This window comes from Marmota marmota, unplaced genomic scaffold (assembly GCF_001458135.2).
Source record: "Marmota marmota marmota unplaced genomic scaffold, marMar, whole genome shotgun sequence".
Classification (NCBI taxonomy): domain Eukaryota; kingdom Metazoa; phylum Chordata; class Mammalia; order Rodentia; family Sciuridae; genus Marmota; species Marmota marmota.
Genome location: NW_026000048.1, coordinates 806496 through 830844, shown reverse-complemented (window position 1 = coordinate 830844; position 24349 = coordinate 806496). Strand labels below are relative to the sequence as shown.

Here is a 24349-nt window from a genome sequence, read left to right as displayed (position 1 = left end):
TAGTTTTTTTTTTTTAAAGAGAGAGAGGAGAGGGAGGGGGGGGGAGAGAGAGAGAGAATTTTTTAATGTTTATTGTTCAGTTTTCGGCAGACACAACATCTTTGTTTGTATGTGGTGCTGAGGATTGAACCCGGGCCGCACGCATGCCAGGCGAGCGCGCTACCGCTTGAGCCACATCCCCAGCCCCAAAAGTAAAACTTTAATCCTAAAACTACCTTTAATCACAAAACAGAAGATTGTTTATATAATTAGTTATTGCAAAATGTTTTCTAAGATCGGGTGTGTGTTGTAAAGCACATCAGATAGTTCATATTCATGCCCTGGAAGGTTCAATATTAAAATGGTAGTTCTTCCCAGATGCATTCATAGGTTCAGAATCAAAACTTCAGCATGCTTTTTTACAGAAATAGACAAGATGATCCTAAAAGGGAGACAAAGGACCCCCTTTGTAGAATTGTCAGAATAATTTTGAAACAGAATAACAACATTGGAGAACTCAAACTACCAGAATGCCAATTCCTGATTCAAAAATTGCTGGGAAGCTAGTCTCCAAGTCAATTTGGTACTAGTATACACCCTAGACTGACTTGGATGGATGGATACATATCATTGAAACAGAATTGAGAGTCTAAAAATAAACCTTATAAGTTTTTTTTTTTTCCTTAAAGGTAGCAAAGTGATTCACTAGGGAAGAGATAAGGGTCCCTAGGTTCAATCCCTGCACCCTTAACCACTGAGCCACATCCCCAGCCCTTTTGATATTTTATTTAGAAGGAGTTGCTTAGGGCTTTGGTTAGTTGCTGAGGCTGGCTTGGAACTTGTGATCCTTCTCCAGCAGCATCCTGAGCTGCTAGGATTACAGGCATGCACCACTGCACCTGGCAGACAAGATAATCTTTTTAACAAATGATGCTAGGAAAATTGGACATAGGTAGATAATTTAAATATCATACATCATATACCTATTAACGCCAATGAGGTGTAAGCAAAAATTTAAAAATTTTAGAAGGAAACACAGGATTAACTCTTTTTTTTTTTTTTTTTTTTTTTTTAGTTGTTGATGGACCTTTATTTTATTTATTTGTATGGTGCTGAGATTCGAACCCAGTGCCTCACGCATGCTAGGCAAGCGCTCTACCATTGAGCCACAACCCCAGTCCCAGGATTAAATCTTATTAATTTGGGGTTGGCAGAGATATCTTACATATAACAGCAAAGCCATAATACATAGAAAATATTGATAAATTAGACTCAAAAACTTTAGCATATCAAAAGACATTAAGAAAATTGAAAGGCAAGCCATGGTCTTGGAAAAAAATACTTGCAAATCATCTGGTAAAGTTCCTTAACGAGCATATAATGAACTATTAAAATTCAAGAATAAAAGCAACAATTTAAACATGAGCAAGATGTTTGAATGGGTATTTCACCAAAAGAACATACATAAGCTGGGTACACGCCTACAATCCCAGTGGCTCAGGAGGATTGCAAGCTCAAGGCTAGCCTCAGCAACTTAGCAAGGCCCTAAGCACCTCAGCAAGACCCTGTCTCTAGATAAAACATGAAAATAGGACTGGGGATGTGGCTCAGTGTCCCTGGATTCAATCCCCAGTACTCCCTCCCCCCAAAAAAAACCCTACATGTGAATGGCCAACAAGCTCGTGAGAAGATGTCTAGCATTAAGGCAATAAAAAGCAAAACCATGTGAAGTACTTCACATGCACTAGAAAAGGTACAACCAAGTTGAGCATTTCTAACTGCAAACTTATGCTACAAAGCAATCGTAACCATGTATGTGGAAAAACTGGAATTGTCACACTTTGTCGATGAGACAACAATAGGGAAACCACAGTTTGGTGAGTTAAAAGTTGCATGTGAGTTTACCGCATGACCTCTCAGTCCCTCTCCTAGGCTTTTCCCTGAGATAGGAAATCGTGTGTCTGCAGAAAGACTCTCTACACAACTGTTCCCAAAAGCCTTGGTCCAAACTGGGAAGTTGGGTGGGGCTGAACACATGTGTCCACTAGCAGGTGAATGGGTCCACAAGATTCGTCATCTGTACAGTGGAATACTGCTGCAGAGTGTGTGGGGACAGGGGTGGGGGGATGGTTCAAAAGCATGATGCTAAGTGAATGAAGCCAGATTCGATGCTCTGTGACTATATGAAGTCAGAAAATGCAAATTTACAGAGACTAGGGCTAGGTTTTGAGGTATCGATGGCAAACACACAGGGACTATCTTTAGTGTGATGGGAATGATCTACACCAGCACTGGTGATAATTGTACAACTCTGCAAACTTACTAAAAGTTATTATTCTACATTTAATGTGGTAAGTTCTTTGCTATGTGAAGTATCCCTAAATGAAGCTGGTGTTTTTAAAAATGGAAAGGTGTGACAGTGGAATAATTGAAAAGCATTTGAGATCCAGAGACCTTCCAGCAGCAAGCCTGCCCTCAGCAGGCCCAGCCCTTGAGCCCGCTGGAGAGAAGTGTGGCTGTTTTCAACTGAGTTAGTTGAATAATCTGGAATCGTTGATTTGCTAATATGTAAGTTTTTGTTAAATACCAAAAAGTTTTTTAAGCGTTTTGTTTATTCTGGAATTAAGATCTAAACTAGACTAGCTGAGTTTCCAGAAACTCTTAGAAAATAATGTCATCAGAATAAGCAACCTTCTATTAAGCATGTTAGTCTTCTCCATAGGGATATTTATCACCAGTGCCAAAAAATCAATACTGGCTAATAAGTGCAGCAATCAGTCACATTAGTTGGATTCGGCAAGGTACAGGCCAGGTAGAAAGTTCATGAGTCAGATTTTGCTTTGTCAGGATTTATCAATTTTTCCATACTTTGACTTCCCCTATATGGGGGTAAAGAGGCAGTGAAACTGTATTGAATTTTCGCAAGTATGCCTGAAATTCTCCAGCCTGGAGTTTACCTTGAGTGTCTAGCCGCTTGTGTGTGCCAACAGTCCTGATTAAGCAAATCCTTAATCCTGAGACTCGTTCTCCGGAAAGTAGGGGTCATTTGTGTTTCATTTTCTTCCTTTTGGGTCTCCTTATAATGGCATGTATAAAGTAAAATTTGAGAACAACATTGAAATGATAGTCAAAATCAAGAGAAAAATCATTTCTCGAAGTCATACGTAGTTTGTAGGCTAACTCTGGAGTACTGTGCCCCAAAGCAACAGTGAACAAGACAAAGATGGAGGCCTCCAAGAGGTGGGACATCAGTTCCAGTGAACCCAGTGCAGGTGGGAAGTCGTCCTCTGTGCTGCCTGGCTCCAGGCAGACACTGAGATGAGGCCACTTTGCCAGGATCTCAGGACCTCCGCCTCCACAACAGGGCCCAGGTCTCTGCCTATGGCTCTGTGGGGAGAGATGGTACTCACCTCTTAGGTGTGTTGCTGGTGCCAACAAGAGGTGTACACTTCAGTGTGTCAATTAGGTTCATGATGATGTGCAACCATAACCAGTGTTTTCAGTTTGCTTTCTTCACTCCAAATTGAATCTGTCCCTTTTCCTCCTCCTCCCAGCATCCTTCAGTCAACTTTCTGAGTTGGCGTGTTCTAGATACTTCATAGGAGTGGAATTGTGCGGTCTTTGGCTCTTCTGCCCAGCTTATTTCACTCTGTATCATGTTTCCAAGGTTTATTCATGTTGCAGTGTGTGCCAGATCCGCTGTTTTATGGTGGGAAGATATTGTGTATGTGTCCACGTGCACACCCGCCACTGAAGTGCACACTTAGAAATAGATAAAATGGTAAATTTATGTTACAGATTTTTTTTTAACCACAATACTTAAAATTAGGACAAAATAGCCTATTTACAGCTGAGAGATAACTTGAGGTTTGGTGTTCCTTCCCGTACATGCCTAACCTCCTGGCTCTCAGATGATCAATGCCCTTTGGAAGGCCACACAAAAGGGCCAGTTTGCAATATTTCCTTTTGACAAAATAAATGAAACATAGGAATATAGGAATAAAGAAAGACATGGAAACTTTCCCCAGGATGCCCTTTGTCACATTCCCTGAAGAATAGCTTTCCATACGAAGGGTCCTCCTTGAAGGAGATTATGTGGGCCAACTTCCTTACAGTCCTTGAACAGAGTGGATTCCTGCTAACAATTTTGGAAATCATAAAATGAGTTAGCTGCACTAAAGAAGAAATAGCTTTAGTATTATAGCAGGGAATGTGGCCTAATGTGCTATTTCATGTATGAATTTTACATAGCCAGAAATTTTTTCATTTAAATTTTAAAAGTTGGTTTATTTAGAATATTTTGTGTGACATCCATTATTTTCCTCATTCCTCTAATATGGAGGTGAAATTAAAGAATGCTTGTATTTTCCTTAGTTTTTTTTGTTGTTGTTGTATGATTTGTTTGAATCATTTAAAAGTAAAAATCTATACCTAAAAGTTTCAGCAACTATCTTCTTTGAATTGTCTTAATTTTCTTTGACTCTGGATTTCGGTATTCTAAACCAGGGGAAGGTGTAGGTTTTCTTAAATGGGTATTTATCAAAATTTTAGCTCCTGTGTTCTCCATTCCAACCAGTCAGCTTAAAGCTGCTGGAGCCAATATTTAAACATAACAGGCTGCAGCCTTGTTCCTCAAAGAGCTGTATTAACAAAATACAAGCCACGTCTGTGGTTCAAGAGCTCCTGTTTTGCACTTTCTAAACTTTATAACAGAACATGTGCCTGTGTCCCCTACAGAAGAGGTCCACTTTGTTAATTCAGCAGCATTGAGAGAAACCCAATAGCCTTGCAGCTTTTAGATGTTTTGAATAGGTGTTCACAGTCGTAATACCTGCATTATAATTCCTGTGGACCTTCCATGTTTCTTGGAATGTCTTCAGAAACATGATTTCCTTTTATGGAGTTGGTTTTACTGTCCCTGTCCTACAAATGACAACGGGGCTTGTTCAAAGTCCTCCCTTTTCTGAGGTGAATGTTGCCCTAACTTTTCCACCTCACTGAGCACCACCCTGATGGCCTGTTCTGTCTCCACAGTGTGTACTCTGGGCACCAGTCCATTCTGATCCCGCCCTCGGAGCTGGAGACCAATCCTGCGCTGTGGCTGCTAGCTGTGAGTCAGTACAAGGTGCGGGATACGTTCTGCTCCTACTCGGTGATGGAGCTTTGCACCAAGGGGCTGGGCTCCCAAACAGAATCCCTCAAGGTAAGCCGCTGCATGCCCAGCCTGAGTTCAAGAGTGCACAAGAGCCCGCTTGTCCACAGAGGGGACTCTGGCAGTTGGGTTAGGACAGTCCTTCAAAGAGCCAAGGTGTAATTTGCCATCTCAGGCTTACTGGTTGCCATGAAGTTTCCCACTGTCACACATTATAAGCAAGAGTGTAAAATGTTGATGTTTTAATTTCTATGTCTACTTGAAATATCCTAAATTTGTTTTTTTGTTGTTGTGTGAGTTAAGTTTTCCAGTGAACTCGGTTATCTGATACTGGTGTTTAACTAGAAAGGCTTGAATTCACTGGGGGAGGGGGGTGGTTTCCTGGGAACTGAACTCTGGGGCACTTGACCACTGAGCCATATCCACAGTCATGTTTGGTATTTTATTTAGAGACAGGGTCTCACTGAGTTGCTTGGCACCTTGCTGTTGCTGAAGCTGGCTTTGAACTCACGATCCTTCTGATCTTCCTGCCTCAACCTCCCGAGCCCTGGGACTACAGGCGTGTGCCACTGCACCTGGCTGCTACTCATTTTTGTTTGCCTTGGAAGACTGTTTTGAAGGACTGGTCCCACCCAAAATCCATTTTACAGTTGCAAGAATAGAGTTGTGATTTTTCTTGACTGCCATTATGAAAGAATAGTAATATTCCCTGTCTTAATGAAAAATTTTTTAATACACATTTTTGTGGAAAATTAAATAGTCAGTTCCAGATAACTGAGAGGGGGTACTGAGATGACCTGTTTTGATTATAAGCCAACCCACCATTCACTGTTTGAATGTCTAGTGTGTAGGTCCTTGGTCTATACAGATCATACTGGTATTCATACACACACCCCCCCCCACACACACACAGAGTATATGCAAACAACAAAGCAGTGCATTTGTATCTCCTGCATGGTTTTCTCATTCAGGCATCATGCATTTAGTTTCAGCAGGAAAACAAAATATAAAACAGCTTTGATATTAAGCTATATGAATGTCTATTTGAGGTTATACACACAGGGAAAAGTTGTAAGACTTCTCATATCCACCTATGTTGCATTGTGAAATGATTGAGTACATTTTCACGGACGGACCTTGTTGGGTGTATCTATAAGTTATTGAAATCAAATAATATTATAATTGAATGATACTAAGTAAGGAACCATTGTTGTCTCCATTTTAAAGATGAGAAACTCTGGTTCAGGGAAGTTGAGCAGCCTTCCCACACTCCTTCTCTTCATAAGCTTGGAACCAAATTCCTAATCTCTAGTTCCAGACTCTGTCACAAACCTGGTGGTGCCCTGCCTCTGACCTTTACATGTACAAATATGTGACTGGTATCGCCCAGATTTCAATTTTCCTGTGTAACTAGGTACATGATCATATATCCTACTTCACTGTCAAACTTAAGTGCTGGCCATGTAGCTGGGTGGTAAAACATGTGCCTAACATGCACAAGTACCTTGCTCAATTCCAGCCCTACACATGCAGGCACTCAAGCGCGCGTGCATGCGTGCACACACAGTTGTCTGGAAATGTTTCCTCCTGTATGGGGACCCTTGATGGTTACCTCTGTTTTGGAAATGAGAGCACCTTGAGGAGTATGGCAGGATGGAGCTGCTGGGTTTGGTAGTCCCCCTCTGCACACCCCCGGCATCCTCTCCAAGTCACCAACATTCACACTTTCAGATGCAAATCCATCACTAGCATCCCTCCCGTGAGCTGGGTGCCTTAGCTGTCTGAATTTGCTGCAGAAATTGAGCAAGCTGAACCATGTGCATGCCACAGAGAATAAACCGCTCAGGAGCGCTGATCAGTGACCTTGTCTACCTGGTGGGGACGTTGTCTGCACCTTCCAGTTTTGTGTTGCTGTTTTGAAGATGGGGGTTCTCACTTCTCTGCAGTGTCCTTGTGAACCTCAGCTCACAAGAGAGCAGAGGCCTACTGTTGCTCACTCTCCAGCCACCTCACCAAGGAAGCTGCTTTTCCTCACCATGATTCTTGCTGTTGCCTCTTGCTAGCATTTATAATATGGCAGTAGCATCTTTAAGAATTAGAAAATCTGTGTGGATTACTTTTACAAGGGCATCCTGAACCAGTTTAATTAACAGTGTGGGTACGGACAGCCCTGGCAATGTGGAGCTGAGTTGATTTGCCCCTTGCTCCTGAGGCTTTGAGTAGGGACACCAAGGTACACGCAGCTAATCAAAGACCGCATTAGCATCACTGTCCTTATTTCTAGGCACGAGGACTGGACTTGTCCCGAGTGAGGACCTGTGTGGTGGTGGCAGAAGAACGGCCTCGGATCGCCCTCACACAGTCCTTCTCTAAGCTGTTCAAGGACCTGGGCCTCCACCCACGGGCTGTCAGCACCTCATTTGGCTGTAGAGTGAACCTGGCGATTTGCTTGCAGGTGAGTGTCATTGACACCAAGTGCCTGAGTTGAGAGAGTATCTTGGAATGATGGGCAGCTCAACCTCCACGTACAGTCCTCAGCTGATACTTAACCTACACAGGAGCTTTCAGTCAAGTACCTGTGCTCAGTATACACTTGTTTTTTCTTTTCTAATTAGAGTTGCATTCGTATCCATTGTTCATAGCCAGCATCAAAACACTTACTCTGTCCAGCAGCACTTTACCTTTTGTGGTAGGGGTAGCACTTCACTCAGACCTCTGCTGTCATTGAATTAGTCTCGGGTGTACAGACAGGATTTCTGTGGGGAGAGTTTCGTGGTGCTCAGCACGTTGGGGAACTTGCTGCTATGGCAACAGTGCAGAATGAGGAATAGCAAAGCTGCTTTCCTGTGACATAGGTCACAGAGAGGCAGCTCTAGCAGGTGGCTTTGTAGTCACTGTTATGCCCCCTCCAATTTTTTTTATTGGTTCATTTCTTGACCATCTTGGCTATTCCCTTCCTTTTTGAGCTCTTCCTATGAAATACCCCAGTCTACAGAGGTTATTGTGCAGTGAGAGGGAAAGGGATGAAGAGTGACTTGAGCACAAGGAGTCACATTGGAGGGTGGTGGAGGAAGGCCTCGGGGACACTGCAGAGGGGTGGAACTGTAGGAAGTCCAAAAGCCTTGAGGCAAGACTGGTCCTAGAAAAGTTTGTTTTCTTTTAATTGTTGCAGAATTTAAAAACATGATACTGTCAAAAAGGCAAAGGAGACATAACCCAAGGTCCGGAGAGTAGAAGTACCATCCTGTACCTGTTACTGTAGAACCTGACCATAGTAAATGTGCAGTAAGGAAGATAACCAGAAATGTTTGGGTTTTATATAAATTTAGTTTCTTTTCTTGGGAGTACTTATTTTAGAAAACAAAATCCAAAAGTACAAATTAGCTAATGAATAATGTTCATATAATCCAAGTACCCAGAGATAATTACAGGAATCACTTAATGTGTAAACTTAGAAACACAAAAAGCCAGGATGCTCTCTAAATTTCCAGCTTATGCCTAACTTAAGGACATTGAAAAATTTAGTTTTCCCCTTGCACAGAATTGCCAGTGTGTGAGAGCTGAGTGCAGGGGAATGTTTGTTTGAGTTGATCCGCTGTTTGTGACAGCAAGGCTTTTTCTGCGACATTCACCATGCTCCCCAATAGAGCTTACATGTGACAGAGCTTTCTGTAGAGCACTTGGTTAGATCTAGGGAGGAGATTATTACCTCTGGGGTAGGTAGTTAGCTAGACAAGAAATGGAGCCTCGTCTACACATTCAAGGGCTTACAAAGTGTGTCTTTTGGGGACAGTGTTCTGTTGGTATCAGTTTGAGAAGGATTTCCTGGTCTCTGGAGAAGGCTGGTACACTGCTCATGGGTTTGTTTGGTTGGTTTTTGATTCTTGCTTTTTGAGAACTTAAAGGCCTTAATAAGCACTTAATGTGTAACATTTACTCTTTGGGGGGGGTATCAATTTTGCCAATGCTGATCAGACACTGATAAGTACTTTTTAGAACCCACCTGATTGATGACATCTTCCAGCTCTTAGGGATGAGTGAAGGGTTGGTAAATACAGTCCTCTTCAGCATCTCTCTGGTTCTTGCACTGCCCAGCCCCCAAGGTCTCCCAGTTGTACAACCCGAGGCCCAACTCCTTTCTCTACCGCAATTGTTGGTGCCTGTGCTTTCCAACACCCAGATTCATGCTGTCCTCTGCCTGAAATGGACTTTGCGCTGTCCTCAGATGGAGAGAGCCGCTTCTCCTTTAGGTCCCCTCCAAATCTTTCCAGCTTCCTCTGGCTGCAAGGGTTTCCCTCCTCTGAATCCCAGCATCCCTTCCACTGGCTTCACCTCTGCCATGTCTTAGAACTTCTGACATGGGTGTCTTCTGTCCTGGAGGACCCAGTTCCACTGAGGACACTCTCACGTCATGTAGTCACTTCTTGATGTAAGTTTCATGAAGGTATTGAAAGTTGATTGCTTTAGCCACCAGTCCTTTGCATTTGAACATGAGTCACATCACATATTAAATGAGTACTTATTTGATTAGAGCCTGGTCTCCTGAGTGACAAACACATGGCATTACTGAATTGTCTGCAAATGAGCTCATGGTGTGAACTGCCACCACAGAAAAACCACAGCATCGTATGTAACTCTTATTTGCAAGTGAAAACCAAGGATTTGCTGTTCTTCAAGCTTCCTGAGCATTTTCAGCTCAAAGAGGAAGTCCTGCTCCTTAAGCAAAAAGATGTTCACACAAAAAATCCTGCAGTGCAGTCTCCAACAATTGCATTGGACCCTTCAAGTCAAGAGAGAATCTCATTAGAGCCTCCAGCATCCATTAGGGGGAAGTTGAGTCATTTCATTTTAACACGAGAATAATGAAGGCCCTTGAGTGAACTCTCCCAACAAAGCTGTGAAGTAAAAACGGAAAGAAATGGAGAAGTCTGTGCCATTTGTAATCTTGGGAATGTCATTCCTAGCATGTTGAGCTATAAAAATGACTTCATTTCAATTTGTTGAATTTATGATGAAATTGGATGTTGGAGCTGTGTTTAATTGGCTTTAACATAAAATTTTCATAGTACTATGAAATTGTGTCACATGTTTATTAACCTCTGTTTGAAAAGACATTTCTCACAGCCACAATTACTCTTTAAAAATAAAAGCTGGAAGGTCTTTGCATTAGATATGTGACACGAAAATTTGCATTCTCCTTCCAGCAGAGGAAGGGAAAGGAGGTTTTCTATTTTCTACAGGAGACCTGTTTCTTTTTTCTTTTTTGGGGGGTGGGTGGGGTGGGGTACTGGGGCTTAAACCAGAGACACTTTACTGCTGAGCCACATCCCCAGTTCTTTATGCTTTTTATTTTGAGACAGGGTCTTGCGAACTTGAGGGTCTTTTCAAGGTTGCTGAGGTTGGCCTCAAACTTGGAATCCTTCCACCTCAGCCTCCCCAGTTGCTGGGATTACAGGCCTGCACCACTGCATTCAGCAGTTGTTTCTTTATTAAGAAAAAAAATTTATATAGGAGCTTTGATATTTAGTGCATAGAAAAACAATGGTTATTTGAGAGGAAAGTTTCATTAAAATGGCTTCATGTGATTAAATCAATAATAGCAGTTCTAGGCAATCATCAGTCTCGAAACTTGCACAAAGGAAAATACAAATACTCGGGTGATAGAAGTTGTCATTGTTAAAATGAATAAATCTTAAGTAATTCTCAAAACAAATAGTTCCAAGACTTTCATTAATGTGAGCTTTCAGCTCACTTGTTTCCTCCCACCCCATCGCTCTTAGATGAGGAAAGTAAAAATAAATAAGATATTGTCAGGGGTTTGTGTGCTTCAGGGAATTAGTCACATTCGGCTGACATTTTTACATCCTCTCCTACTGATACATGTTGTCCCAGATAATGGAAACTAATGTTTGAGATCACGGAAACTGTATTCTCAGTTACTAAGTGTATCAGCCGGCATTCTAATTTATAAGCAATAGACCACCTCCGGCAATTTAAGTGACAAGGAATGTACTAGAACGTCACTGGGCAGCTCTCCAGACACAAGGGGGCTGGAGGGCAGGTGTCGGGGCTGGGCAGCAGGAGTGGCTTGTGCGTGTCACAGTGGCCTTTGATGGGGAGGACACTGTGCTCTCCCAGCTGTGCCCTAAGCCGGCTCTTGCACCCCACCCTGGCCTAGCCTCCCCTGCACCTCCACCTGTTAAGACCCCTTCACTGCCAGGAGCCAGAGGCTGGAGGTTTCTTCTGGCTGTGGCAGGGTTCTCTTATCTCCCCCACCTCAGGTTCCAGGACAGTTAGGAGGAGAGCCTCAGCCTCTGGGACCTTGAGTTCTGTTGAAGAGCTCTGTGTCCAACAGGCCTCAAAAAGTGGGGGAGTTCCCAATATAGAAAGAATTGAGATGCCTGTTGACAAAAAAAGAATGACAGACGGCACCTTCAGCCCTTCCCTTCAGCTGCCCAGTGTCAACCCACGTTCCCATTCTGATGCATCTCTCCACCCTTCCCCTGAAAAAAGCCCCCGTAATACAGCCTCACTTTTACTTGCATGAATACACTCACTGTCCAAGATGGAAACAAGCCGAGGTTTCCAGAGTTACTGTGACCAATTCCACATCGAGGGTTTTCTAGGTGATGTTGACTCTTCCTCCAGTTCTGCCATGTGTAGAGAAGACTGTGAAATTCCCTGCCATGAATAGACTGTCTGAAAGGGGGTCAAGGGAGAGAAGGGTATTCAATGTTCATCCGTCAACTGTTTCGGATGTCTGGTGTGAGCAAGGAGCTGGAGGTCACCACACCAGTTAGTCAGTGTTGGATATACCAGGTTCTCAATGGCCCCTTCCAATGGTACCTTTAGGAATGTGGGAATAACCATGGGAACAGTTTAAGGTCCCAGTACACAGTGACGAAATGTCTGAGGTAACACCACAGGTGAGCTTTGGTTTTGTTGTCTCTCATCACAGCAGTAGATGGTTGCTTATCACAATCATAGAAATTCCTGGACGTAGTCTGTGCCTTGAATCAAGAAACCAGAACCAAGCTGGTCATTCCTTGGCGTCACAGTCTGAGCGCTTTCCTAGTGTTCTGTGGCTCACGCGTCACCTAAGTATGAGCCCTCACTGGGCACTCTTCACTGAAAGGTCAGAGAGTGAGGAGCTGAGCCTGCCATCCATGTGGCCTTTTCACAGCTGCTGAGCTCAAAGCAGAACAAACAGTGTTTGAGTAAGCAGGCACGGCCGTGCCCTAGCCAAACGCTGCAGAGCAGGCCAGCCCATGCGCCAATCCCTGCAGGTGGGTTCAGTGGCCATTGCGCCAGTGGATGCCCTGGGCTGCCAGATCCACAGTGAGCGGGGTTTTCCCTGCCTTTGGGTCCTGCCAGAGAAATCAGTTTAGACCCAGCTTTTCCCTGACCCTGTTATCTGCAATGACTCCTGGTAAGTTTATGCATCGATCAAGACACTTGATACCAACCTTAGAAACAAGTCTGATTTTAGCAAAATATAAAATTGTTACAAATTATTTGGGACTTCAACTTTATTTTTTATTAAGTCATAAAAGAGCGTTTTCCCAGCCCTAACATGGCTTTAAATTAAAAAATCCATTACACAGCTGAAACTTCCAACAAATCTAAATTAATTAAATTCTTCCTGGAAGAAAAGAGACCCACACGTGGTTTTACCTGTTGCAGAGGAGCAACAGAAGGAATTGATCATAGAAAGGATAAACAAAACCAGCCCAAATTAATAATAATTTAAAAAAAGCCAGCAGTGGAAAAGTTTGGCAAGGTGGACGGGGGTCCTCAAGAGCGCCTTGTGGACCTGCATCCCTCCTCCATGCCTTCCTATGGGCACCACCCACCCCAGAGGTCAGATGCCAAAGCTTGGGAGCAGGGAAGGAGACCTGATAGAACCCACCTTGCATTCTCCAGGCCTGTAGCAAATGGAAAGCAACCAGCCTGTGGTGTCCTAGGTGGGGGCCCTAAAACTGAAAATTTTCCCCCTGACCTTCTGGTGGTCGGTAGGAGCAAGGCAGAAGCTCCTGAGCATTGAAAGGAGGACCAGCAAGCTGAGTGCCCCTCTCCATGGCAGGCCATCACAAGGCCACTGCAGGGATGGAGGTGGCGTGGGCTAAGCACGTCTCTGAGGCTCCTGAGCTTGGCCGCAGGGTGATGGAGGAACCTGGAGGTAAGACTGGTGAGAGAAGAATGTCAACCATCACCTAAATAGCCAGCAGCCAAACTATAAAGACTGGCTCCCGACCATAAAATATAGCCGTGCCTGCTTACTCACACACTGTTCTACATATATATGTCTGTTATACATATATAAAATATATATGTATATCCAGGGTGGCTGGTGCTGAGATCTCAAGTCCTGCTCCTGCTCCTGGGCACAGGAGCCAAGTCTGCAGCTGCAACAACACAATCAACTGTAACACAGATGAACTTGTACCTCCACACTGGTGGCCCAACAGGAGATTAGCTATGCCATTTTTGTGGAGTGAAATATTATCTACTGTCTTTTTTTAAGCATGGTGTTTGCTATGCAATCAAAAAATAAAAGACAAGAAAAAATATTACATGTGGTCGCAAGAGGAAACGTCTAATGGAGTAAAAATTAGAATTATCAGACTTTAATTATTAGAGCTATGGTAGACATGCTCCAAGAATCTGGTTGAACAGAGTCCTTGAAACCCTAGCCAGAGCAATCAGCCAAAAGAAAGCGATGTGAACAAAAAAAGAAGAGCTTAAACTATTCCTGATTGCCGATAAGATGATGTTATATTTAGAAGACCCCCCCAAAACAAAACTCCATCAGAAAACTTCCTGAGCTCATAAACAAATTCAGCAAAGTAGCAGATTTTAAAATCAGTACCAGTAAATCAATTATATTTCTATACACCAATAATATATCAGCTAAAAGAGAAATCAGGAAAACTTTCCCCTTTACAATAGCTTCCAATAAAGAATATTTGGAAATCAACCTGACAAAAGAGGAGAAAGACCTCTATAATGAAAACTAGAGAACACTAAAGAAATTGAAGAACTCAGAAAATAGAAAGATCTCCCATGTTCCTGGATAGGCAGAATCGATATTATCAAAATGGCCATACTACCAAAAGCATCATATAGATTTAATACAATTGCTATAAAGATGCCAATGACTTTCTTGACAGAAATAGAAAAAACAATCATGAAATTCATTTGGAAAAATAAGAGGCCCAGAGTAACCAAAGCAATCAGCACAAGAAGTGATGCAGGAGGCATCACAATACGAGACCTTAAATTATACTACAGACATATGATAACAAAAACAACATGGTATTGGTACCAAAACAGACATAAAGAATAGAAGATGCAGAAGCACTCCCACAAATACAGTTATCTCACTCTAGACGAAGGCAACATAAACATACATTGGAGAAAAGATAGTCTTTTCAACAAATGGTGCTGGGAAAACTGGAAATCCATACGCAGCAAAATGAAATGAAGTCTGTCTCTCTCACCATGCACAAAACTCAAAAGTGGATCAGGGACCTAGGCATTAGACCAGAGACCCTGCCTGCACTTACTAGATGAAAAAGCAGGTCTAACTCTCTTAACATGTTGGCTTGGGAACTGAATTGCTCAATAAGACTCCTAAAGCACAAGAAGTAAAATCAAAATCAATGGGCTAGTACCAAACTGAAAAGCTTCACAGCAAAGGAAAAATCAAGAATATGTACAGAGGTCCTACAGATTGAAAGAAAGTCTTCACCGCCAGTACCACAGATAAGGCATTAATTTCCTGAATGTACCAAGAACTTAAAAAAACTTAACACCATAAAAATAAGCTAATCAATAAATGGGCGAAGAAACTGAACAAACGCTTCCCAGAAGAAGAAATACAAATGGTCAAAAAATATGTGGAAAAATGTTCAACATCTCTGGCAATTAGAGAAATGCAAATTAAAACTATACTGAGATTTCATCAACCCCAGTCAGAATGGCAATTATCAAGAATATAACTAAAAATAAATGTTAGTGAGGATGTGGGGAGAAAGGTCCTCTCATACATTGTTGATGGGACTGCAAATTGGTGCAACCACTATGTAAAGCACTATGGAGATTCCTCAGAAAACTTGGAATTGAACCACCGTTTGACCTAGTTATAGTGATGTGGCCACATTAATGTTCCCAGCAGCTCAACTCACATAGCCAAGCTGTGGAAACAACACGTGTGTCCTTCAATGGATGAATAAAGAAAATGTGTCAGAAAAATGATAAATTATATCCCATCTATGAATGATATATCAAGGTGAATAAATGCATTTTACTGTCATGTATAACTAATTAAAACAAAATGTGGTATATTACACAATGAAATATTACTCAGCCATAAATAAGAATGAAATTATGGCATTTGCTGGTAAATGGATGGAACTGGAGAATGTCATGTGAAGTGAAATAAGCCAATCCCAAAAAACCAAAGGCCAAATATTCTCTGATTTGTGGATGCTAACCCAAAAAAAAGGGACATGGGGAGGGGGATAATAGAAATAGATTGGACTAGACAAAGGGAAGGGAGTGGGAAGGAGAACAGGAAAGATAGTAGAATTAATGGGTCATAACTTTCCTGGCCTTGTATCTGTATGCACGACCAGGTAACTACACATCATGTACAACCACAAGAGTGGGAACCCAACAGAATCAGTTATACTTTGTGTATATTCTGCCAAAATACATTCTACTGTCATGGATAACCATAATACAAAAACGATGAATATAAAAAGTAACCCTATAAATGTCACTGTTAAAAGAAATGGATGTCTCAGCATTGTAAATGAAGTTGATCAAACTATATTTTTAAAAAAAGCTAGTTGAAAAGGCATATGACATACAAGAAGCAATGGGAGATACTGCACAAAGATGGAAATTTTTTTTTTTAAAGAACTGAATGGAAATCCTAGAATACCACTGTAACATTTGAAATAAATTCTCTATGGTTCATGTGGATACAGCAGAGGAAAGAGTCATTTAGTGACCTTGGAGTCCCATCAGTAGGAATTTTCTTAACTGAAACACTAAAAGAAGTAGATGAAATGGAGCAGAATGGCTGAGATCTGTGAGAAAACATCAAGTGGTCTAACATAGGTGCAATAGGAGTCCTAAAAGAGGAGATGAGAGAAAATGGGTTAGAAGCATGATTTGAAGACAGTGGCTGAGACTGGTGAGAGGACAGTCCACAGATTGAAGAACTCCAAGCAGAAAAAAATAAAAAGGAAGCCCCAACTTAACCATATCACTGTGAAGACGCAGAGAGAGGAACAGCCTAAAGCACCTGCAAAAATAGACACTGTCCCCAGAAGGAAGTGACAAAAAATGACACCATGCTTTCACCAGAAGTGGTGGATGCCAGCGGAATGATATATTCAAGGTGCTAAAGAATGATTATGCAGTAAAATGTCCTTCAGAATGGAAGCTAAAAATACATATTTGTTGGCAGCAAATCTGAGGGAATTTATCAGTAAATATGCATCACAAGAAATGCTAAGAAATTCCTTAGGACTAAAAAGACAGTGAAACAAAGCCCAAATGTGTAAGGGGAAATTAAAAATACCAGAGAAGATCAAGACAAAAGAAACTTTTATACCATTACATTGTGTGCACATACAAATATATAACAACAAATTCCAGCATTACATACAACTATAATAAATCATTAAAAAGACTGGCATTTTTAAAGATCTATCCATATGTAAATATACAAATTTTCTTAATATCCCTTTGAAAATGATTAACCATTCAAAGCAGAAAGTAAAAATTGAGCCATTGATCTATGTAGGAGTAATAAGGCTTTAAGGGGCAAGACGGGAGGTAATGGACAACTGTTTTAAGAGTCGTACTGTTGGTGGAGTGCACTGTGAAGGTGGATACAGGAAGTGGTACAAATTTCTACACCAGTGACTAAAAAATTAGCACAAAGAAGGTCATTAGAAAAGAGAATGCTATTCCAAAAATGTCTGGTCATGAATAAAAACAGAAAGAAGGAAAGGAACAATAAAAACAGCCCTTTGTATCAACTATGTTAAAAGTAAATAAACTAGATGATAGTGATTGCTGTGGTCTGGAAGTTTTGTGTGCCCACCCCCCCCCCCCCACAAATTCATGTTGAAATTTAGTCCCTGGTTAGATCATGAGGGTGGAGTCCGCGTGGATGGGATTATTGCCCTTATATGAGAGTCCTGAGGGAGCTTGTCAAACCTTCCGCTGCCTGAGGACACAGCTAGAAGGTGCATTTGGAAACAAAGTGAGTTATCGCCTCAGAAGTGTGGGCACCTTGACCCTGGGCTTCTCAGCCTCCAACCATGAGCAGTCGGTGTTTGTCATTTGTAAGTTGTAATTTTAAGGCAGCCTGAAAAGACTGGCCATGGCAGCTGCACGACATTTTGAATGTATTGAGTGCCCCTGGACTGTGCACTTGAAAACAGTCACACCCCTATAAAATGGGAGGAAATTGAGTAAATAAACTAAACTCCAGGTAAAAGGCAGAGATTTTCAGACTGAATAAAAATGACTTGTCGGCATGGTGTTATAAGGAATGTGCTTGACCATCACATCTAAGTTGCTAGGTTGTCAGTGAAGGCAAGGCTGGCATTAGAAGACGTCACTGTCTCCCTGAATAGACGTGCCAGACCCAAAGCCTCGCCTAAGAAAGTGTGCACTTGATGTGGGTCAGGGAGCTGATTATCAATAAGGCAAAACCCTAAAGCATGTGCAGCTCAAAACTGAACCCCAGCATACACAAAGCCAAAGTGACCAAAGAGGAAGGTGACAAATTGGATCATCGGAGATAACATCCCTTGCTCTGCAATTGATAAAATACAGCAGGAAAATGTGATAAACATATAAAAGATTTGGACAGCGCTAACCAAGTTGATCTGACATTTCAAGAACACTGTTCCCAACTGCCCTGGTTTGGACTGAACCTTCTCACACCCCCCAAGTTAGTATGTTGTGTGTTGAAGCCCCTCGCCCCTGGTGTGACCATGTTTGAAGATGGCTTATTGGGCAGTAGCAGTAAGTGAGGCTCTCATCCTGTAGGGCTAGCGTCCTTATAGGAGGAACGGGAGGAAGCAAGCCCCTGTTTCTGTACACATGCATGGGGAAGACGTGTGCAGGTCCCAGAAGGCCCTCGCCAGAACACAGCCACATGGACGCCCCGATGTCAAACCAAGAGAATCAGCAAGCTGGTGTGTGATTGTGCTCTTGCCTACTTTATGAGCACCCCTGGGGTGCCCCTCTGCCAGACAGGAAGGTGGTCAGGACCTTGTGCCATGCACCTTCCCTGTCGCAGGAAAGGCAAGTAGTGCTGGAGTTGTGCGGCAAGGGAGGGGTGACAGGACTGTGCCGAGGCTTCCTGTCCTGGTCCTCCTCAGGGGCTTGGCAGGGACTTGCCATGGCTGTGCCTAGGAATGGTCCCTCAGCGCACCTCGGAAGCTCCTCCAAGCCTGTCATCTTTTTGTGAGGATAGAGAAGTGCTCTCGGAAATTGGAGTACAGAGCAGTGGCCAGATTTTGTAGCATTTTCTGTCTCAAGCTGGAGAGTGCTGCTGGTCCTGGGGGACATGTTGGAGGCTTTTTCTCATCTCCTCAGACATCATGTGGCAGGCGAGCACTGTACCAGCCTCTGGACTGTTTGCCCTGTGCATTTCCACTTGTTTCGTTCCTGGTGTTTTTATTTAATTGTACTAATGACTGAATTACTGAATAATAAAATCACCAATCAGCTGATGTGTTCCAATTAGCACTGTCGAGGGTTTTCTTTGCTGATATTTGGGATATGAGTCTATATACGTTCATCTGATATTTACATATAGTTCATTTAAGGGCTTGGGTAGGTAGCCCTGTGGTAGAATGCTTGCCTAGTACATGCAAGGTCCTAGATTTGATCCCTAGAACTGCAAGAAAGGTAAGGTTTGTTTATTCCATAAACAATACTTAATGGATATGCACTTTTATATTAGTGAGAAAATAACTTTAGTATGTATAACATTTTTATCATACAGTTGAATTTTAAGGTTTGTCCTCTTTTCTAATTAACATAACTTGTGATTTCAAAAATGCTTTCTTTGCTTTGGAATAAACTTTAGTTGGAATGGATAGCTTTGTTTTCTTTTTGTAACTATTTGATGATTTTTAAATACTCAGGGACAATTATATTTATTAGTAAGAATCTCCTCACTTAAGGAAATGCTGGCCTGAGTTCTGTAGCAATGTGAAGATCTCATTGAGTTTGCACTCCTTAATATGTCTAGGAATTAGAAAGTATAGGAATTGAACTTTGAATCATTGGGTTTTTGAAATTGAGAAACATCCGTACTTTAACCTAACTTTGTTAACTCAGACCTCGAAGGCTGTAGTCATTGCTTTCTGCACGTATACAAGAAGCAAAATGAGGGACCAGTAACACAGGCTTTTTTCTGAGGTGCTTTCTTAAGCTATTTTATTAAAATTTGTGAATTAGAATAATTTAGAGTGAAACACTGTTTTTTCCCCCAATTAATATCTAGGTTTCAAGGAGTCATGAAGGAAATTTAGATCATTGCATTTGGCTTGAATATACCCAGTGAAAGTCCACTGCACCTTCAGATTGTGTGCACAGTTAACCCAATTATTTTCTTCACGTCCTGCCTATTTTTTAAAGATGCTGAGAGCAGGAGCTATAAGTATCACAAAGGAGCTAGTGGCAGAAAAATGGAATAAGAATTTTTTTTTAACCATTGCTTGTTTTTACAGACTCTGCTCTGCTCTGAGAGGTGGTAAATTTTTAGTCTGGTTTTATTAACAAACCACAACCCAAGACAGGATTGCTGGGGTCTGGTGTCTGTCTGGTAGTTGTAGGGTGTGTGGGCAGTGGGGAGATTACACCCAAGGACCATGGGTGTTCCTGCAGGTGACTGTGAAAACCTGCTTTCTCTGCTTTCCTGGGAATGTTAGAAGATACCCTAGTGGCTCAGGGAAGGTTACGTTGCATCCCAGCAGCAAGCTTGAGCTGCTGTCTGGAGTCTTCCCATCATGGCGTGGAGAGGATGTGGCAGCGGGCAGGTGCCCAAACCATGGAGGGGAGAGGAAAAGAGGAGTGAGTGTATCTTCAGGGAGCAGTGCTGTGTGGTGCCCGACACTCGGGGTGATTCCTCGGGTCTTCTGAGCTGGACTGTGTGAGAGCCCAGCATCTTAGCCCTTCACAGTTCAAATGTGTTATTGCTGCTTTTCTTTTTTTTTTTCTTTTTTTTTTTTTGGAACCGGGGATTGAACTCAGGGACACTCAGCCACTGAGCCATATCCACTGTCCTATTTTGCATTTTACTTAGAGACAGGGTCTCACTGAGTTGCTTAGCGCCTCACTTTCACTGAGACTGGCTTTGAACTGTCGATCCTCCTGCCCCAGCCTTCTGAGCCCCTGGGATTACAGGATGCGCCACTGCTTTTCTTTTACTAAATTTTATAAATGAATAGGGATGGATACCACAATTTTAGATGTAAAAATTTATGTATTTAATCATCATTATCAGAAGCTTAATAATGTTGCCATGAAGAAAGTCAACAGCTTTAAAATGCATACTCCACGTCCCTCAGAGAAACCTCAGAAAGCACCAGAAAAGCAAACTGCCCCGTAATGACGCATCTTCCTCATTTACCAAAAATGACTCTGGCCCACGTATTCAAGTAATCATCTCGTACTCTGCTGCTCTGTGGATATGTTGACATCTTTAATTTTTTTTTTTAGCCTTTAATGATACAGTGATTAATTTCAGTGATTTCCATATTTGACATTGTTTTTGATCTTCTTTTTACTTTGTTCTCTGCTTTCNATATATATATATATATATATATATATATATATATATATATATATATATATATGAATGATTGATAGTCAAGCTGTGTGAAAGTCCAGTTTTATCCAAATAAGATGTTGCTTTAATAATTGAGGTTATCAAACTAAAAGTTAATAGGTATTTTGGAGAGGTGTGTTTAGCACCATTAGTTTTTGTCCTCAGTTTAAGGTTTTACCCAAGAAATGCTTACCAGCTAGGAGAGCCATGAACCCAATTTTCTTCCACACAACCTTGAGTTAACCACACTTTGTCATTGCTTGCAGGGGACCTCGGGACCTGACCCAACCACTGTCTATGTTGACATGAGAGCCCTGAGACATGACAGGTATGGTACCCGGGTGGGTTTTTCTTTTGTTCTAGTTGGCTGCCTGGCTCACAGGTGCCCACCTAGGAGGAGCGGCAGCATCGTTCACCTCGTTCACAGTGTGATTATTTTATGGATAAAGAGGGAGACTTGGGCAAGTTGGCTCAAGCACTGCAGGTAGGAACTGGGGGTACCCGAGCAGCAGAGCAGCCAGAGTCACTGCCGCTGCCAGCTCACCAGGAGGCAGGTGGTGCTTTCTGTCCTTGGCCATTTCAGGCTACATTTTGCACCTCAAGCACATCAACATTCTGCGCACTTGTAAAGGAGTGTCCATGGAAAGTTCCAGTGGAAGTCAAGTTGCCTTTTCTGTGCAGCTTGTTGGGTGACCTCCTAAGCAAGCCTGAAAGATGATTTTGGGTACATAAGGAAGCCTGGGGGCAGGGGGTGAAGCAAGAAGAGAATACCATTAGCGATGCCCCAAGAGAGGGGACCTGTTAAAACGCACAAGAAGGAAGAAAGGATTTTACTGTTTTTAACGTGGACGTTCCCCACTGAAGTGGATAATTTGGTTTGATGACTCTGCAGGTGCCCAGGCGTTACGTGATGGGCAGACCTTGACACACACCCATTGTCTTTCATAGCTCTCAGTGACTGCGTTGCCATGTGCCAGACACTGAGCTGCTCACCCTGCATTTCTCATTTGCTCACCTACCAACACCCATCCAACAACCTACTGTGTCACTTGCCACAGTAAATGGAGACATCTGGTCAGGAGGTGGGGACCAGGCCTGGCCTGGCCCAGTGGGCCGTATGAGGTGCTCTTTGGTGTTGGGAACTGCCAGTTCCCATGTTTGCGAATGTGTTGGGGTGGGCAGGGCAGGCCCAGAGGCCTCAGAACTCTTTGGGCCATGTGGGCCCTGCAGACCCCCCGATGGCCCCTGGGCAGGGAACGCTGCCTGTGCTCATCAGCAGTTCTCAGCAGGGCTCTCATGCCCCCAGCGGATGTCTGGACACACCTGATGTCATCTTTGATTGGGTGATTCCGGGAACAGTACCACTGCCATCTAGTGGGTGGAGGCCAGGGGTGCTGCCAAACCTCCTGCAGTGCACAGGACAAGTGACATTGTCAGTCGTGCCCCAAGTGAGAAGCACCATATGTTTATCTGTGTCACACTTAGAGTTGCCCACCTGGCCCTGGTGGTTCTGTGTGACCCGCCTGTTCAAAAAAACCTATGTGCTGTGCAGTTAGGGAATCAGCAGGCGAGGAGCCCTGTGCTTGCAGCCCCTCAGGAGGCACTGGAGACCGAGGCCCAGAGGAAGTGGCTGCCCCCGGACTCTTGGCTGCATCGCAGCAATGCTCAGTCTGGAACATTTTCAAAATCCAGAAACGTAGAAAGATGGAAACGTTATTCCAGGAGTGTAGTTTTCCAAGTGATGACTTCTGGGCTTTACAACAAACCTATGTTACCTCCTATAAAAAGTATTTGAAAGTAATTTTATATTTGTATAACTTCCTCAAAAAGTGAAGACTGTTCCATCAGAGACTCGCTTCAGTCATGTCATATGGTTCTGTCTGGCCTGGCCCTCAAAATTCATAGAGAACAAATTATAATGCACTATGGATAAAAACTGCTGAACTTTGTGTTAAGAGTACCTTGGAAATCAGAGAAGGTTGGAGGCAAGGATTTTCCCTCTTGTAAAAGGACAGAGCATACCAGGAGCTTCTTTGACCAGTGGTTTTTTTGAAGCTACGTTTTGACTCTCTTCAGCGCAGCCAATCCATTGAGAAAGGGTGTGACTCGGGAAAAGGAAGTGAGAGCCAGTGCAGTTATGATGATAAAGAAGAAACGCTGCTCCTCAGATCAATTTGCTGTGCTAGAAAGAGCAGGCAGTCTCGTCCTCGGACGTGCTTGATTCTTTAACCCTGGCCAAGTCAATGATCCTTCCAAGTGATAGTTTTGCCCTAAATTGTAAAGTAATCTGTAGGCATATTGAAACAGAGTGCTCTGAGACTGAAGCTCAGAGCTCAGCAGGTGGGCATATCACACCCTGGTGGGCAGCACACTACCTGTGATAGTGGACAAGGCTGTTCATTCCCCCAGAGTGGCCCTGTAGGCTGCTTCTCACAAGGTGGTGCACACAGACCCTTGTGTCTGCCCTGACTGTCCTCAGCAGCCTTCAGCCAGGGCCCACCTCTGTTCTTTGGTATGATCACAGTGGGGTTTCCTAGACTTGGAGCCTCCATGCTCTCTATCAGGGGAGCTTGGGAAGCTGTGGGAGTGTGGTGGTTGGGTGGCCAGGTGGCATTTTTCCCCACAGAGGCCTCACCTCTCCATTGCATGTGCTCCAGGTGCTACCCTCAGGGCAGCACACTTGCCTGTAGCAAGACCAGCAGCTGGAAGATGGTGAACCAGGAGGGCTGCGGGGAACCTGTTTCTTTCCTGTGACTATTCCTGTAGAAACGGGGTGGTGGCTTTCTCACTTCAGCTGTATTAGGTTCTGTCACAAGGATTAATTACTTTTCCTGTTGCTTTAATGGTGCATTCACGTGGGAGTCCCAGGCACATGCCCAGTTACCACATAACTGACCTGGGGCAGGTTAACTTGTCAGCCCGTGTGGGGGCGGCTCCCTGAAGGCTGGGGAGAATCACAGGGAGGTCTGCCTCGTGGAAGCAAGTGATCATATAGGTGTGTTAGCCATTTTTACTTGATTTTATACCTTTGTTTTTAAAACCCATTTTATTCTTGGAGCCCCTAAGGTGGGCACTGGGCAATCTGCATTTGTTACAGGTTGCCATGGAGACAATCCCTGTATCTTGAATAAACATATTCCCCACATGTACAAGGGGGAAAGTAATGAAATGTTTTGAGGCTATCTGAAAGTGAATGCTAGTTTTGTTAGTTTTTAAAATATATATACACACACACACACACACACACATATATATATACACACACATATATACATATATATGCACACATATATACATATATATATATACACACACACATATACATACATATATATATATATATATAT

The 24349-nt window shown here is 42.9% G+C and overlaps 1 protein-coding gene across 1 annotated transcript in view; it reads left to right on the top strand.

Annotated features, from left to right (window-relative positions):
- Nucleotides 1-24349, top strand: part of Dip2c (disco interacting protein 2 homolog C) — a 201761-nt gene that overhangs the window by 152344 nt on the left and 25068 nt on the right. The window contains exons 30-32 of the mRNA XM_048812597.1: nt 5014-5182; nt 7416-7586; nt 21269-21330. Coding sequence (XP_048668554.1) covers nt 5014-5182; nt 7416-7586; nt 21269-21330 — 402 coding nt within the window. The remainder of the gene's footprint in view (nt 1-5013; nt 5183-7415; nt 7587-21268; nt 21331-24349) is intronic.